The sequence below is a fragment of the Rhinopithecus roxellana genome, chromosome 6, assembly GCF_007565055.1.
Source record: "Rhinopithecus roxellana isolate Shanxi Qingling chromosome 6, ASM756505v1, whole genome shotgun sequence".
NCBI lineage: Eukaryota > Metazoa > Chordata > Mammalia > Primates > Cercopithecidae > Rhinopithecus > Rhinopithecus roxellana.
In genome coordinates, this window is record NC_044554.1 from 72,253,969 (window position 1) to 72,273,130 (window position 19,162).

The following is a 19,162-nucleotide window of genomic DNA, read 5'->3' on the forward strand; positions in this document are numbered from 1 at the left end:
AAAAGTCACTCTGGCACTTAACCTGTTAATCGCAGCAGTTACTTCTTAATGATAGAGTTTACTTATTGAATGTATTTCTGAAGGAAACAGAACAATGCATTTTGAAACTTCTCTTTGGTACAGCTGAGCCAATAGTTAAGTAATGAAGCATAGAACTTTTTCAATGTATGTGTTCCAAACTAGTACTTTTAAACAGCTTTGAGATACAATTCACATGCCGTCCATTTCACTCATTTATATTATACACTCAGTGGCTTTGTATATTCACAGATATATGCAATCTCTGCCACAGTCAATTTTAGAACATTTTTATACCTCTGAAAGAAACTCCATACCCCTTAGCTAATACCCTTCTATGCCTTTCTTGTCCTGCCCCACTTCTCCACCCTCAAACCCTAAGTTAACCATTAGTTTACTTTCTGTCTTTATAGATTTGCCTATTTTGGACAGTTCATATAAGTGGTATATAATATTTGGTCTTTTGTGATTGGCTTCTTAGCATAATGTTTTCAGTCTTCCTCCATGTTATATCATGTATCAGAACTTCATTCCTTTATATCTGAACGATATTCCATTATATGGATATACCACATTTTGTTTACCCATTCATTAGCTGGTAGACATTTGAGTTGTTTCCACTTTTTAACTATAATGAATAACATTTACAGAAATATTTATGTACACATTTTATGTGGACATATGTTTTTATTTCTTTATGCTCCCAGGGAGTGGATTTTGTTTCAGATGGTAACTCTGTTTAATTATTTGAGGAACTGCCAGATTGTTTCCCAAAGTGGCTGCATCTGTTTGCATTTCCACCAGCAGTGTATGAGGGTTCCAATTTCTCCACATCCTTGCCAACACTTGTTATTATCTGACTTACTGATTATAGCCAGCCTAGTAGGTGTGAAGTGAAATCTCATTTGCATTTCCCTGATGATTAGTGATGTCTAGCGTCTTTTTGTGTGCTTATTGGCCATTTGTATGTCTTCTGTGGAGAAATGTCTATTCAAACCCTTTGCCCATTGATAAATTGGGTTGTTTCTTTATAATTGAGTTGTAATTTCTCTTTTGATTAATGTTTGCATGATATGTCTCTTTCTACTCTTTTACTTTCTACTGCCTATATCATTATATTTAAAGTGAGTTTCTTGTAGACAGTGTGTAGTTGGTTCCTGTTTTAATTCACTGTGCCAAATTTCTGTCTTTATTTGGTATGTTGAAACTATTTTCATTTATAATAATGAATAATATATGAGGGTTTAAGTCTACTATTTTATTATTTGTTTTTATTTTCTCTTTTTCCTGCCTTCCTGCGAGTTACATGAACATTTAAAAAAGTGTTTCTTTTGATTTATTTATAGTGTTTTTGAGTGTATCTCCGTATAGCTTCTTTAGTGCTTTCTCTCTTTACAGAAAAAGTTTGCAGACTCAAGTTCTAGACTTCAAGTCTTCAAGTGAGGGAGAAAATATTATGCAGATTAAATTGGAAAATATGTCATATCTATATCTGTTATATGGTGGATAGCACCAAAAATATAGGAAGTAGTCTTCCAGTATTTGAAAACTTATTATCTGATTCAGTCATCATTGACAGGCAAGTGGAATTTTAACATGAATCTTCATTATTTGTTTTTCTTTATTTTATCTTACTCATTAGCACAGATCCAACATTTGTTAGAACTGAGCTCATTCATCAATTGCAACCATAATTTAGCTGCTGATGTGAGTTGTCTGAAAAATCAACTAAAACATTCTGTGAGAATCAATTGACTGAGATTTATAATAAAGTACACTGTAGATTTTATTTATGAAATTGTGCACTAGACATCCTTCATATCAGTAGTTTATAATAAATTATGTGCCTATGTGTGTATATGATTCTGTCAATATATGGACATGTGTGTGCACGTGTTGTCACATTTTGCATATTGCCTCTCTCTCCTAAACACAGACCAGTTGTTAAATATTTAACAGCACACCACTGGGAGTATTACTATTACCTTGAAGTTTTGAGTTAAAAGAACTCAGAATTTTAGTTTAATAACTCTGATTTGAGCAATTGAACAAACTGAACTGATAACCAGCAAATGTGTCACTGGTACCTTACATTTTACAGTGTCATTGTCTTTATCTAGTGGTCAGAGCTGCCCGTGGAAGTCAATTATCTCAGGTAGTCACCATGTAAGTGACTGTCAATTCAATGCAGTAATTTCATGAGTGCAATATTTCTTCTTAGTGTGGAGGAACTTTATGGTGATAATCACTAGGAGAATGTTCACAATTAGGTAAAACATTCAGGAAAGAGTGCTCCCTCACTCTGTTAGCTTTTAGATTTTAAAAGATGGGGGTAGTATCTTACTTCTGTTTCATGTCACGCTGGTGTTGAAGAGAGCAGAAAGGAGATTATCTTTTGTTTGATACCTGAAGAATGGGGCAGAACATATGCTTAATGTGCATGTTTTAAGAATAATCTGAAGCAGTGCAGCACAAAAATGGTCTGTTATTTCAGGCCTAATATTTTTTAATATATGTTTCTATTTGTGAAATACTATTTAAGGACATTGCTTTAAAATTATTCAGTATTAGACTGTCTTCTCTGACTTAGTAGAGATCTTTTTAGTTTCCTCTGCAGCACTGAACAATTGAAAATGTGTATAATATTACTAATCTTTTTTGCAAGACTTTATTTTTCTGATATGTTATTGTACAATATTTAATTCTAAATTTATTTCAATTTCTCCCCCTTCAGTTTAATGAGTGGTGTTAAGAATAATGTTGGAAGAGGGATCAATGTTGCCTTGGCAAACGGTAAGAACAATTATTTTAGCTTATGGATGTAATCATTTTTCTGTCCCGAAGTAAAATGCACTATCAGAGGATCAGGTTAGAAAGTGCTGCTCTTGATAATAAAGCCCTCTCTCCCATCCCTGCCCCACAAAAAATCTATAGGTGGAGACTTGGTGTCTAAGAATTTATAGTGTGTTTCTTGAAAGTATCCTAACTTGCTATGCAAGAACTTCCCGTGAGATTGTCAGAAAACAAGCCATCTAACATCACATTGATAAAATCTTGCTTCGAATTTTGCAATCCTAACATAATAGGAAGATAGGTTGACAGGATTAAAGGTGTGTAAAATGACAAAGGATAGTGGACTATTAAATGGTGTAGGCGAAGGAACAAAGAATAAGAATTTATTGTAGTTTTTCATTATCGGCCACGTTCTTCTGATAGCTTAATTAGTATGAATAAGTTCATTGAATCCTGAACATCTCAAATTTTCCTTCAAAATCAGATCTGAAAACCTGAAACCGTAAAGTAAAGCCTAACTGCATATGGATCCTCTCTGTTCTGGTACAATAAGTATTCCATAAAGCTGTGTAGGATGGTTATAAGATATATAGGATGGTTAGAAACCACTGTAGTTTCATAGTGTAGAAAAATACGTTTTACTACTTTCACAACAAGAGGTAAATTTTTGTGTTTCTACTTTCTTCATTTCCTTAGGTAGAAGGTTCAGCATCTATTTGTCTATTTCATCAATAGCAAAAAATACATTTTATAGAGCAAGTTAATGTAAATTTTATTGTAAAAACTGATTTAAAGTAGAAAATGGCATCTGATTCAAGGAGATACTTCTTCTCTGTAAAAGGTTTACTTTTGAGTAATTTTAAAATAACAGAATATGGAAACAAGGATGAAATATAGCTAACTGAATTGGAATGGTCCACAGTCAGTAATGAACTTCTATTTATCCTTTGGCTTAAAAGATTAATGAGAAAGTTGTATTAAAAAATTACTCTTTAAAAAATATTTCAGGTGCGTATGATTCAGATTTTAAGTTGTTCTCAAAGTAATTCCTTCTCTGCTAGTGAATTCACATCAATCATTGGATAAGATTATTGGTTTACAGTGTATAATGTATTTCAGATGCATAATTTGATATGAATTTAATCTCTTTTAGGAAAAACAGGAGAAGTATTAGACACTAAATATTTTGACATGTGGGGAGGAGGTAAGTGTAAATAACATATGACTCTGTGTTCTTTTGCTGGCACTGACTTAATCACCTCAATACAATGTAGCACATTAATGAGAGAATGATGATGCTATTTGTGTTAGTTCATTTTGTTTCCCTTACTTTCTGTTCACTAAATGTCCGGCTGTGTTTAAATTATCATTCATGTTTTATATACTTTGTTCTTCTTAGAAGAAAATTTTTGTGGTGTGTAATTGAAGACAGTAATATCAAAATTGAGATTTAAAAAAAAATATATTTCATCTTGTTTTCTACAGGACAACCAATTCAAAAGTTTGGGTCTCCTTTAGGTTTCTGTCTAAAATTAAAAAAAAAACAAAAAACAGAAACTATCATTCTCAGCAAACTATCTCAAGAACAGAAAACCAAACACCGCATGTTCTCACTCATAGATGGGAACTGAACAATGAGATCACTTGGACTCGGGAAGGGGAACATCACACACCAGGGCCTATTATGGGGAGGGGGATCGGGGAGGGATTGCATTGGGAGTTATACCTGATGTAAATGACGAGTTGATGGGTGCTGATGAGTTGATGGGTGCAGCACACCAACATGGCACAAGTATACATATGTAACAAACCTGCACGTTATGCACATGTACCCTAGAACTTAAAGTATAATAATAATAAAAAAAAAAAAAAAAAAAAAAAAACAGAATAACCAATGTAAGCATTCCTAAGTGATGGGAATTGATTTTTTTACATGTGATTTTTCAGTCTTAAAAATAAATCATAACTAGGAGCATTAGAAAGACAAGATAAACTATCAGTTTTAGAAAAGCAATCCTATTATTCATCACAGTTCTACCCTCTGACTTGTGGCTAATTTTTTAGGTAGAGGACTATTTGAGTTAAGAAATAGAATTTTCTTTCTTGTTGACTGGATGTAAAGCAATCCACAGATATTTTCCTTTTCCATATTTGGAAGTCCCACAAGGAGTGGGAAGAAGTTACCAGCATGCAGAGGCAAGGGACTGGCACCCCAAAGAAGAACGCTGCCCAGAAGGATGGGTTTTTTTCCTCAAGTTTGAGGGGAGGCCAACACTGGTTTATCTTTCGATTCTGTAATTTGGGAGATTTATCAGTATGAGGATCTCCTCTGCACCTCCCCATTCCATTTATATATTCCCTAGAAGCCAACAGCTATTAGGCTTCCTGAAATTCATGTTAAGAGTTCTCAGATAATTTAGCTTTTCTAACATATCTTCAGCTTGTAATAAGATCCATGTAGCCGGACACAGTGACTCACACCTGTAATCCCAGCACTTTGGGAGGCTGAGGCAGGCAGATCATGAGGTCAGGAGATGGAGACCATCCTGGCTAACACGATGAAACCCCGTCTCTGCTAAAAGTACAAAAATTAGCCAGGTGTGGTGGCATGCACCTTTAGTTCCAGCTACTTGGGAGGCTGAGGCAGGAGAATCCCTTGAACCGAGGAGGCAGAAGTTGCAGTGAGCCCAGATCATGCCACTGCACTCCAGCCTGGGCGACAGAGTGAGACCCCATCTCAAAAAAAAAAGATGCCGTATATTATTTTGTTCTTAAATAAGGTTAGGACAATATTGCACAGCTGTCAAAGCTGTATAAACTTAAAATGTGACCATCAATTTTAGATTCTAAAGGCATAAATTGGTCCTGCCAAAATTTGTTGATAGAAACAGTGTTACAAAGCTGTTGTTGAAATCAGTCATGGAATACCAGGAGCTCTGGTATTCCCTACTTCTCTTGTCACAGGTAGATTAATTACCGCTAGAAGCATTCTTCTAGTTAGGAAATTGTTGCAGTTTATTGCCACCTTTGCATTTCAGTGGAAGTAATTTGTTAGCTGCCTGGTTACATCTTTTTGAATTGAAAATGCTATTATGAAATATAATCAGTTATCAAAAATCTTTGGAATCTTTGCTGTGGAAAGAAACTGAGTACATTTGAAGTAACCCAGTTTTGGAGTTGAATTAGACTTCAGAGCTATAAGGAATCCCGACACTGTAAAGAGTTCAAGATGTTAAGTGGTTTGTAGAATCTGACCTATATATGTGGCATCAACAGTTTATAGTCACTGAAGTGGTTTATTTTGGAGTCCTTGTGGATTTTGATTTGGTAGATAAAATGAGTAGTGATTGTAATATTTGCTACAATTAGTTTGGCTTTTAGTGATCACCTAACCTATATTCCTTCTCCCAGTTTATAGCAAGTGATACACCTAAAATATCCTTTAAATCTGTGCGTATATGTATTTTTAGATTTTCTAAAAATTACAGATATCTTTGAGAATCGGAGAAAAGCTGTGTATCCTCTTTCTAGTAAAGTACCTATACAAACAATGTTATGCTTTTGTTCGTTTTGTGTGTGTTTTTTTGTTTTTTGTTTTTTTTTGAGACAGGTTCTTGCTGTGTCACCCAGACTGGAGTGCAGTGGTGTGATCTCAGCTCACTGCAACCTCCACCTCTTGGCCTCAAAGCAGTCCTCCTGTCTCAGCTTCCTTAGTAGCTAGGACTACAGGCATATGCCACCAAACTCGGCTGATTTTTAAATTTTTTTGTTGAGATGAGGTCTCACTATATTGCCCAGGCCGGTTTCAAGCTTCTGGGCTCAAGCGAGCCCCAGCCCTGACCTCCCAAGGTGCTGGGATTACAGATGTGATTGACTGTGCTCAGCCCATACAAACAATTTTACATACACTTAGGGAGTCCTTAAGTTTATGCATGGACCCCAGAGTAAGGTTTTTCAGGATCTCAATTGTTCAAATCTGAGAGATCTCTAAATTTCTTACTTCATAAGTCATGCTTTAACATGACTTTGCTATGATATTTTTCACTTAGCACCAGAAATATCAGTACAAAAGACACAGGATAAATCAGGAATGGGAAATTGTAAGTTGATGCTGGGATTATATTAAGGGACAAACTTAACAGTTTTTAAACTCTTAATAAGATTTGTCTGTCTTTTGGATTACATTGGAAATTATTGCTTTACAGATACTTCATGTTTTATAATATTACTTTTAGAGATTATCAAGATGGTTATTCAGTCATTTTTTAAAAACCTCAACCCTTTCTTTTTCTTCAGATGTGGCACCATTTATTGAGTTTCTGAAGGCCATACAAGATGGAACAATAGTTTTAATGGGAACATATGATGATGGAGCAACCAAGTATGTAAACTTGAAACTTTACAGAACTTTTTGGAGCTATAATTTGTAATTATGAAAGCAATACATTTTCATTAAAAAAAAAAAATCTGTAACATAGAGCAAAGTAATCAAATACCAGATAAACACAACTAACAATTTTTTTTTTTTTAACTTTGCCTCCTTCCTGGTTTTCCGTATAAATTTTTATCACACATATATTGTCATGAAATTAGAGTCACATCTTATATAACATTTTTTATGCTTTCATGTTCTGCTTTTTAACATTCTGAAATTGTTTTTCCTGGCATTAGTATTCTTCAGTAGCATTTTTATGGTTCATCAACAGTTGTGGGCTCACCTTTATTTAAAAGTTTCCCTATTATTATGTCGTTAGGGTAAATTTCAAGAAATTGAGCTAATTGTCAAAGATACAAGTGTGCTATATTTTAAATAAGTTTAATAAATAACACTTTTTTAGCTTTTTCTTAAAATAGTATATGTTGTAAAAATTTGGAAAATACAGAAAAGCGCAAAGAGACCAAGTTCCAGTCCATCTCACTATCCACTGTAAACATTGATGATATTTTAGTTTCCATTCCAGATGACTTAACACACGTGTTTTTTTGGTTTTAACTATTTAGAATGCTAGTATTTATAGCACATCTCTTCAGTTACGTGGTGAATATTTCCGCTTATTATTAAATATTCTTTATAAAAAATTGTTTATGCCTGCCTAGTCTGGTTTTTAAAATGTCATGATTTATAACCTGTTTAATGGGCTGCCTATTGCTGGACCCAGGCTAGTTCCAATTTTCATACTTAGCAAAATATACTGTCTTAGAAAAGTTTTAAACAGTCCATATCTATTTCTTTAAGGTAGGCTTTTTTTTTTTTAAGTGGAAATGATCAATTAAAGGATGTGCCACGTGTTTTTAAAAATGGATTTTTAAAAATTTTTTACCAATTTTATATTTTTCTCAGAAGTTCCATGGCACCGATTGTTAATTTTTTTAAGTTTCTATTTTAAGAGTTTGAAAAGGTATCTTAGTTTACTATGCCTTTATTGAGATTGGATTTTTTTCACAAGTGTTTTTTTTTTTTTTTTACCCTTTTATGTAAATTGTCTTTTGACCATTCAACTTGGCCTATATTGACTTGTAAGACTCCTTTATGTTTTAAGGATATTAACCATTTCTAATGTAAAAATAAATGTATTTATTGTACATTATTTGCTTTTAATTGTGTTAGTGTAGGGTGCCTTTTGAATTTTAGAATTTTAGACTAATGCCTATATAGTCTATGGATTTTTCTATCAGTCTGATCTACTTGTATACTTGAGAAGTATTTTTCCACCTCCAGATTAGATATTTAGTAGATTTTTCTCTTCCAGTGATTTCACTGTTTTCATGTATTTTTAAAAACCCATTTGTAATTTCCCCATGGCATACAATGCCTGTGTTCTTATGTAGATGTGGCTTTATCTCTGGAATTTCTGTTCTGTTCCATTCCCTTGACCTATTTATCTCTGTTCCAAAAAGACACTATTTCAAGTATTTTAAAATTGTTTTATAAAAGTAATTATACTTCATGCCTCTCTGGTTGAGATTAAATCCCCTTTAATGTTCTTCTTTCTAGAAAAAAATAATTTTTTCTCTGACTTTTCTTAAGATGACTTATCAAGGATAAAAAACATCCTTTATAGATTTTAATTGACAGAGCCTTAATACTACAAGATTTATACAGAAATGTGCCATGTCTTTTTAATGTATTGATTTTTATAAATGTATTATTTTGTAGCTACATTATCACAGATTTACATGAAGAAAACAGTGCTACTTTATAAATGGTTGTAAGCTGAAGTAATTTCATTGAGATTGTGCATTTTATCTGGTTCAACTAAGAATGTATTAAATCCATACATTGAAGGTTAACATAAAACTTGCCTATTTAAGCATTTTCATCCATTTAAATAGAATGAAACATGATGTAATTAGGCTCTCATCAGAAAACAGGTAGCTAACTATTTGCTTTTGCTGAGAGAATAGGCTATTATGTGTCAAGTTTGAAGTTTTAACATTAAAAAGAAAACGCCCCACATTTCTGAATTGACAAACATGACTTCCTTTTTTCACCAGATTATTTTGTTATACCTGATGGGAATCAGAATTGCTCCCCTTAATCTGCTAATATGCTAATAATAAATTATAACCACAACTAAGAACTAGGGGAGGAATGATGTTTACTTTTTAACTGCTATTTTTTGGTGCCCATTAAATGCATCAAAAGCAGCTTTGGAAGAGACAGTTCAACCTCTAGGGCAAAAGGAAAAATCTAAACTTTAATTTCTTTACATTTGGTCACTTGGTCAATATATGATTCATCTTCTGTGAATTTAAATGAATTGAGTTGTATGAGTTTGGGGCACACGAATTTATATTTCAAATATTTCCTTTTTCTAAATACTGGTAAAAGAAATTGTAAGCATCATATCTTTTATACTGAAATGGACAACATCCTTATGAAAAGCAATCTACATCTATTATATATATATACCTTTTATCTTGGCAGGTGTCTGATTGTGGCACATTTGCAGTGATTTACCAGTTGTGTTATATACCCTCTCTTATATATGAATAGAAATTTTGCTTACTGCTGCTGATGTATTATAGCTTTTCCTTATTTAAGGCCATTGAATTTTATCTCATTTTCTTCCACTTATACTCAAGAAAGTTAAGTGTGTAAACGGAATGTCCCAACTCTGTCCAAGAGAGAAAGTTGGGTGGCATGTTGACCAGAGAAAGCAGTACCTAGCTCTCTCTCTCTCAGTCGTCTCTGATTCTAGTTTCTTTTAATCATGATGAGCCCATTTTGCAGTGCTGTGAACTTCAGCAGATTTACTAGGACTAATCTTCATCACATTATTTCCCAGAGTGTGTTTGGTAGAACCCCGGTCCTTTACAAGTACATGTAATGGTCAAAGAAGTTTGAGGATGGTGCCTTATATTGTACACCTTTTCAGGATTCACGGTGAATGGCTCTGAAGTTCTGCCCTAAAGAAACTTCTTTTCCTTTGTTAATCATGGTGTTTCTTGGTTCTATGAAGCCCATTTAAAAAACAAGATAGAGAAAAACTTACATCTAAGAAAACTTACACTTCAGGGAGTACAGTTACCTAGTGATGCCTACTTTCCACCCCGACCCTTACTAAAATAAGTTGTTCTTTGTTTGTAAAGGAGATAATGGTTTGAATGAGCAAGCTAAACTTGCCAATTGTATTCTTCCTTTTGGAGAGAATACTCTATGACATGTTATGCCTAAGTGAAGGCCTTCAATATGAATGTCTTGGAGTAAGAAGGGATCTTAAAGGTCACCAAAAGCAGCATTGGAGCCTGGGCAAGATTCCCTTGTTCTCTATGAATACCTCTACTTAACTCCCTACCTACTTAATGTGTCAGTACCCTTTTATTTCTCCATTTGAAATAGATCGAAACAAAATATTCACAAGACAATGTTATGTTCTCGGAGTGTTCTCCCTCTAAGTTCTGGCTGATGTTCTTTAATTTGGATAGATGGAACAACAAAACAGTAAGTGTATTCCCCAAATCATTTGATACTTCAGGTATTCGAAGCTAACTGGTATTTTTCTTTTAGTTTTCTCTTTTTCTGGCTTAATACACAGGCTCTTTTAACTTTTTATCATGTATAGCTTCTAATTTGTTTCATCCTCCTGGCTGGATTTCTTAGGCATTCTCTAGTTGATTATTGTCTCTCTTAAAATGAATGCATCACATCAAACACAGGGTTCCAGATGTGGTCTGGCCAGTACAAGGTACAATGCAGATGCTAGCTTACCATGTTTTAGAGATTACATTTCTTTGAATATTCATGCAGACTAGAATTGTATTAGTTTTCTTTAAACAGTCACATTACATTTTTGGCTCGTGCGTTTTTGGTCAAGTTAAATTCTCAGATCTTTTTATTTGATCTCAGGCTTTTTTTTTTCCTAAACCACTGTCAAATCAGGTCTTCCTCTTCATTCAGAACTTGATTTTGTTTAATCTAAATGAAGGCCTTTATTTTCATTTATCCTTGTTAAATTTAATTTTGCTGATTTAGGCCCACTTGGTCTTGATTCTGACATTCGTCCTGTGAAGTTTCCATGATCCAGGCTTTGTACTCTCTCCAAAGTCATGCTTATGTCTAAATATAAGTCATTGATAAAAATGTTTACCAAGGGTGGTGTGCCACCCTGCTAGAGGCTTCCTCCAAGGGATGCATCTTTTAATCAACTGCAGAAACTACTTTTCAGACAGCTGCCAGTGTACCCTACTAGGAATACCATCCAGCTGCTATTTCATTATTTTATTCATAGAGGTTATTTTCTGAGACTATCATATGCTCACTTGAAATTCATGGACTGTGCTAATTACAATACCCTAATCTATTGCCTGAAAACCTCTTCAAAAGCTGAAATAGTTGAGATGACGTTAACTTGGCTTTACTTATTTCCCTCTCCTTCCCACTAGTTTCCCTTTGTTCCCCTTTCTTTCCTTATTGCTTTTTAATGCTCGCAGGATCTTCTTGTCATCCCTTCAAGGATTTTGGTAGGAATTCACATTAGTTTTATTGGACCATTATTTCTAAAATTTTCTTGCCTTTTTTGAAAACGGGGATATTTTACTTTTAATGTCTTAGCATCTCTCATTTTCCATGATGCTTCTGAAATAACTGACACTACCTTGATGATTATTTCAGCAAGTTCCTTTACAATCTAAAAGTGTGGAGCTGGGGAGGGGGTTTACGGGACTGGAGGCTTAAATTTACTTTAGAGCACTTACATGGACTTCTTGAGCTACTATTCCCTTTTTATGTTGATCAAAGAATGTTTGCCTCCCTGGAAAAGATAGTCATGCTTTGATCTGATGATATATCATTCTCGTGAAACAGTGAGTCCCTTTGTTATTCACACTTAGTAGCAGAAGCTGTTTCTGTGTCTTTTAATAATTTTATGAGTTTCATCTCATTCTGAGCACTACAGGTCTTCCTGGTGAGTAGTATTAAAAATGTTGTCATTAGTAATGTGGTTTGCTTTGTATTTTTGCACACTTTCTTTCTTAAGTTTGAGCCCATCATAAAACATTCCTCTATGGTAGCACTAATTTAGAAACTATGCTCCATTTTTTTCTGGGAGTGTTAGCAATTATATAGTGAAAATTACAGAGTTTTTCTGTTTGTTTTTAAAGAGTCGTATTCCCTCATAGAAATTTCTAATCGGAACGTTATATAATATGTTCTCTCTAAAGTCTAGGCTGGGTCGCCATTTCTGCCTTATATAGTTAGCATTTCTTACTCTTCAACGCCCTGAGGTAATATGGTGATTTTCTTCCAGAGTTTCTGACATTTCTCCTTCCCAACTTGTTCTTCCCTATTAATCAGAATTGAGCCGTTAATATTGTCCTTCTTGCTTTCTGTGCTTCCAGAAAGGCAGCATTGGCTTGGTTTGATGGTGCAACTGTAGGACTGTCTGATGTGCCTCCTTTCCCAGCAAGGATTGAGGCAGAACCCACAGACTCCTGTGTCCAGTTCTCACTTCCTCCCTTTCTAGTTTAGATTGCCTCTGGGCAGCGTTAGATTGTCTTCTAGCAAAACCTGATACCATTCTCAAACTCAGGGTGCTCCTATGTGGAATAAAAAGCTTGTATCTCCAGCCTTTATGCTATATAAAAATATATTTGCTGCCCTGACTTTTTTAAAAAAGGGACATTTTGACATTTCCTGTCTATTCAATTAAATACTGGCTATGTTACATGATTTTAAACTTTTGAAATGTAAAGGTTTTTTTTTTTTACTTAAATAGAAGATATCTAAAAATAATAATAAAATAATCCACCAAATTCTATATAGGCAGATCAGAAAGTGTTCGAAGTCATTGACAAAATCAACTTGTTGTAAAACTCTAATTAGATATGCACAGGGCTATGTGTTAGACGTCCCCCAAATCACCCCCAGTTTTGACAGTTCTCCAGTAGGTCTCATGGCTGTGATTTGTTAAAGCAAAAATACACAAAGCAAAATCAGCAAAGGGAAAAGGTACATGGGACAAAGTCTAGGGGGAAAAAAGGAGTCTTCTCCCAAGTGGAGTCAAACAGGACATGCTTAATTCTTCCAACAACCAATTAGGACAACACAGGGGAAATGTTGCCTGCAAGGAAGCTTATTAGGGACTCAATGCCCAGGGATTTTATTAGGGGCCGGTCATGTAGGCACCCTCTGCCTAACCTGTTCCAAAATACCAGACTCCCAGAGAGAAAACAAGTGTTCAGCATAAATTGCATTGTTTTTGCCCACAGTTTAGACACAGTGAGCCATTCTTAACAGTTTTGAAAATGATAGGAGCCCTCCCCAAATCCAAGTGGCCAGATGCCAACCAGGGGTCAGTCTTGCTAGTAGGCCTTTCTAAACTCAGGCCTGCTATGTTAATGCGTATCTGCACAGGATCTCATTATCTTCTAATGGAAAAGCAAGGAAAAAGATTAATGGAGTTAAAACATAAAGCTCAGTCTTTAAGTTTCTCCTAGATCTCTGGCTTGATTGTAAGTCAGCTTGGTTTATTTATACAGATCATAATGGTCACTTCTGAAATTCAGGAGTACAAAAATCAGAATGCCTGACTGCCCTTCAACATATTTCTTAGTTGTTGCAAAATTCTTGGATAAGATTTTACTTTTGGCAGGGGGCTAGACCTGCATTTGGATAACCTCCTACTTTGCAGGGAGTTTTTCCCTGTATAAAGCAATCTCTTAACATTTGTGAACTTCACATTCATTATTTCCGCTGTTTATGAGCCACCCTAAAGGCCTGCGAGGTGTCAGTTATAATTTTTTTGAGATGTAAATGTGAATGGAACCCCAAAGCCTCTCTGCAGGAGGCAGTCCACTTAGCTAACCACTGAACCTACTGCCAGTGCTCTGCACATTTCAATACTATTTATTCATGTTACAGCAGCAAAACTCATTGCTAGTGCTGATGATGCAAGTGTGGACTTCTATAAGATAATTAGAAATAGAACATTTGAATAAACTACACAAGTGGAATTTGACAGTCTTTTAGATCCATGGCATCCCAGTAGCATTTGGAAACAAGAAAACAAGGTTCAGGTGACAATTTTGGGGCATTTCCCTCTAGCACAAAGGTTGCTTATCAAGTGAGCAAACAAGTGAAAAGTGATGGATAATTCATGTAAGGATGGGCACAGGAAACAGCTGCAGAGGAACTGGAGGGAGAACCAGCGCATATGCACAGATTTCATGTGAAGTCCTCACAGTCTTCACAGAGGCTGAGATTGGTTCTTCTGCACTGTCATTTCACTTCTTTTTAGTTCACTTGGCTATAAATGTACCACTTTATATAGGAGGTGAATCTGAAAGGCTAAATACTCCACAGGCTATGGCTTATTTTCTTGTTGATTCTAGTGAACTTCCTCCAGGTGGACAGCAGTGCCCAGGCTGTGGCCAAAACAGCTCCACAGACCCCACGGATGTGGTTCACATCAATCACGAAAGTTTAATGATATATGTAGTTCTTTCCTGTTTTATGAAGCTTTTTTTAAAAAACCATGAGTATCCCTTTTTCTTTAGTTAAATGAGAACTGTTCTATGTAGTGTTTCTTTCACTAAGATACTAAAGGAGCTAACTGATACTAGCATGAGAGGTTTGAAAGAACACTGTAGAATGAATAAGTACCTTCCTCACTGACTTTCCTGCTGTTTGAAAGTATAAAACTTGCCTTGCCTCAGGTTTTAGCAGAACAAACCTCTCTAAGTGACTTATTAGAGCTGTCTTTTGCGCAGTATATAGGACTCAGTGCCAAATAGGTGTACAGGTGGCCCTTAGTTAATTTCTTCTTCTTCTTCTTTTTTTAAGCTCTCTAGCTAGCATTTATCTACTGAGTTTCTTTTCTCCTTAGAGATAAAGGAAAGAAAATCATTGAACATTAGGATGATCACTTACACAAAATTTTTTAGTGACATCTTTCAATTAGTAGTTACCCTAGTGGTTGACTTTTGTCACTGATCCTCCTCCTGCTAGTAGGCATTTAGCTGCTGTGTGGTTAATATTTTCATTTTTATTAAGTAACCACTTGGCAGTTATCACTGAAGTACAATTTATATCCCTGTTCTCAAAATTCATTTTGTTTTAAATAAAACATAGTGTTAGAAACATATAGATTTTTGTCAGCATTTACCTTTATTCTGGTCAAATGTAATTTACAGAGAGTTCAGTGGAGATTCAAAAATATTATTAATTTTATAAAAATATTGATTGCTTAAGACCTTGGATTAGCCTGAGTAGACATCTACTAACTGTGGTATCCCTTATTTATTTGATGAGTGTAATTTAAAAAGTTAAATGAAGGTGAATTGTTGTTGTGAAATAAAAACCTAACAGGTACTTTCTAATAGAATAAACTTAAAATTAATTGTTGGATTTCATGTCTTTTGTCACTAAAGAATTCAACCGGTAGAAATGTTACTCTGTGAAAAAAAAGTTACTTTCCAAAATGTTCTGTTATTTAAAGTCTCATTTTGTCTCATGTTTTGTGTTAATATCGTAGTGAATCAGTATTAGCATACAGTACCCTCTGTTTATTGTTGTATTCTTTCTCTCCCTCTTCAAGACTCAATGATGAGGCACGGCGGCTCATTGCTGAATTGGGGAGCACATCTATTACTAATCTTGGTTTTAGAGACAACTGGGTCTTCTGTGGTGGGAAGGGCATTAAGACAAAAAGCCCTTTTGAACAGGTTAGTGTCTTAGACTCTCAGAATTAACAAAAACAAATTCTATGAAACCTTACGGCACATATTCCCATCCCAGCTATTTGAAAATCAGATAAAGCAGATAGTAAATATGATCATATATTTGTCATAAATTCTTGGTAATCAGTTATTTGAAATAACCGTCATACTTTTAAATTCAAAACTTAAAAATTCTGCACGGGAATATTTTTTCCTACAGGACAATGCGTTGGAATAGGATTACCTATCTTAAGCCTTCTAGGAAGCTTTAATTATTAAGGATTTTAATTGAGCTTTGGATTTTAGAATCACTTAAGTTTGGAAATATTTTTAGAACTTAGTAGAATGTAAATGTTAGTTTTTGACTAGCAAATAATCCTTTAAAAGCATCTGCAATGTATTCTTTCAGCTGTTATTTGAAGGTCTGCCATGTATGTGATACAGCCTGAGGTCACTCATTTAATATCTTGACCAGTAATTTATATGAACTCATTGTTGACATGAGTATTATTGAAATGAGAATGTGTAAAATGTTACTGCAAATCAGCAGTTTACAAAGGTTTTTTAAACTGTGTATTATTACTGTGTTCCAATAGCACATAAAGAACAATAAGGATACAAACAAATATGAAGGATGGCCTGAAGTTGTAGAAATGGAAGGATGCATCCCCCAGAAGCAAGACTAATGGAAATGTGGAGAGAATTGAAGAAAGCGCACTTTCACTATTAATGGGAGAGCTGTAAATGGCAGAGCTATGTGTAAATATTTTAAGAGCATGCAGCCATCTTGGTGTGTGCATGAGTATTGTCTCTTTTGATATCAGGATTATTTATTGCTAACGTAAATAGATAGCATTGTAAATAGTCATCACAATGATCAAATCACTGAACCATGTCTCTGCACATTTTCCTAAAAGTACAATGTTTAGTCTGCTGTGGTAATACATATTTTAAATTCTAAAAGCATACCCAATGTGTAACTGAACGGATCATGAAAAATATATTGATATATATACTAGTTGCTGTGAAAATATCATGGAATAATATGGATTTCAGGGTGGATACTTTATTTTCTTTTATACCTCTATATATTGCCTTGTGATGACATTATCTTTTAAATTAAAAAAGAGATTTGGCTAGTTGTGTGTGTAATGTTACTTTACAGTCCGACTCTCCTGATGTACCTCTTTTCATGATCTTTTTCTTTCCTTCCCAAGAAACTGAGGAATGTTTAATATGAAAACACACATCGGATATGTGAAAAGCACAACAAAATTCTTAATGTACACAGTAAAAAAGTAAATATGTAAATGTAGATGGCATTTAGGACCACAGCTTGCTGGATTTGTGTTAGCTATTGGAATAACTTGATTTTATATAAGCTATTTAGAGTGAGGCTGGAGGTGGCAGTTTTACAGAACTGGAGAACCAGGCCAAGTCCCCTCCCCAACCTAATTAGGTCATTCAGGACAGCTAAGTCAGTATATTTAGAGCAATACTAGCATATGTTTTTCTTAATTGTTATCAGCATTGACCAAGTGGTTTGGAAGGAGGCATGCTTTAATATCACAATAATTTTGATTTGTAAACCAAGAAATTAATCCTGTGTTTATCTAACTTCATAATAGCAGTTATTGCCCGAAGCTATAGTGTCTTATTTACAAAAGTTCTCATTACTGGGTGGACTGATAACATTTAAAAAATAATTGTGTTTGACCCCAAATGACTTTATACCCAATTCTACATAAAAATATAGAAGATCTATCTTTTTTGTTACTTTCAGATGTTCACTAACTCAGTTTTTAAGCAGAAGTTTTCAGGGCATTAAATATATGTTGTGTAATGAAATATCTCAAACTGGAACATAAATTTAGTGATCATACTGCCATTCATAATGTAAGGCAGCACTTAAATTTCGAACCTAAATTTTAGATGGATTGTATAAAAAATCCTAAAAGCAGTATCTTTTATTTAGCTGTAAACCAAGTTGGAAGCTATTCAGATAATTTCTTAAATATTGATGAACTTTGGAATACTGTTTCTTCCTTCAAACTGAATGTAATTCATGAACAAATGCACCTTATATGTTTAAACAGTTTTTGTATCCTTTTGGAATTTTTGGTGCTTATATGCTAAATCACATTCAGCATGTGTATTTTGACATTTAAAATACTTCTCTCAATTCTGTAAATTAAAGGAGTAGTTATTTTACAGTTCCAGGGATTGTGAAATAAATGTCACTTTTTTTTAAATAATGAAAATAAATACTCTTGGTTTTGCTTTGTGAATTTTTTTTTTTTGTATTATCTAGCGAAGTAATACACCTACAGAACTTCACAAAAACTCGCATAAGGTTTTTCAAGTATTTATTATACTAACTTGGAAAAAAATTGTTGCTGTGGTTAAAAATAGTAATATCCTCAATGTGTCTTAACATGTAAGAAGCTAAGTAGATGGCAGGAAAAGCCCTTTTATTAAGACTGTAAAAGGATAGATTTTCCAGATATATAAAATGTCAAAAGAAGACAAAGATTGGTTATGTAACTGGTGTGGTTTCCTTTTGTCTCAGTTCAATCTTGTATAGATTGTGCCAACTTAACTTGAAAGCAATAACTTTATACTACATTTTCAGATACCTCTTTAAAATCGGTTTTAGACATGAAACAGTGCTCATTTAATGTTAAGAATTTTCTTTGTTAAAATCAAATTAACATTGATATAGTATTTGAAATGGTGCTTATGGGCTTATCGATGCATATTTTTTATTTGTAATCTGATGCTGTCCCAGAATAAGTGTATTGTAATATGAATGTTAAAATTGAACAGAAAAAGCAGGAAAATAAGTGGTATTTGGGAAATTAAAGAAAAATTGAACCAGAGTCTTTATATTCCTGAATTTAATTGGATTAATGTGAAATTTATCATTGTTCTTTCTATATTCGACTTGTTTTTAAGTGAATCAGCTATTTTATAATTTTATGACAGATCAAAGCTGAGTTCATTTAGCCTGTATTGCTCTTTATACTTTAAAAATTTACATAAATTATGAATAACCTGACCAACAAAGTTAAAATTTCAGTTTGGTCAACAAACTGTCCCTTAATTGAATGCAAAATGTGCCGTGTTCAGTTAGTAGAGCAATTAAAAGTGGAAATTCATTTAGAATACTTTTTCAAAGGAATATGAGAGAAGG

At 34.1% G+C, this 19,162-nt stretch overlaps 1 protein-coding gene across 3 annotated transcripts in view; it reads left to right on the plus strand.

Annotated features, from left to right (window-relative positions):
- FAM3C (FAM3 metabolism regulating signaling molecule C) overlaps nucleotides 1-18,257 on the plus strand; it is a 47,789-nt gene extending 29,532 nt beyond the window's left edge. For all 3 annotated transcript variants that reach the window (XM_010382307.2, XM_030932805.1, XM_010382309.2), the window contains 5 exons: nucleotides 2,753-2,811; nucleotides 3,965-4,015; nucleotides 7,108-7,192; nucleotides 15,849-15,975; nucleotides 16,566-18,257. In XM_010382307.2, the coding sequence (XP_010380609.1) occupies nucleotides 2,753-2,811; nucleotides 3,965-4,015; nucleotides 7,108-7,192; nucleotides 15,849-15,975; nucleotides 16,566-16,655 (412 nt within the window). In that variant the 3' untranslated portion in view covers nucleotides 16,656-18,257. The remainder of the gene's footprint in view (nucleotides 1-2,752; nucleotides 2,812-3,964; nucleotides 4,016-7,107; nucleotides 7,193-15,848; nucleotides 15,976-16,565) is intronic.
- Nucleotides 18,258-19,162: the final 905 nt, after the last annotated feature.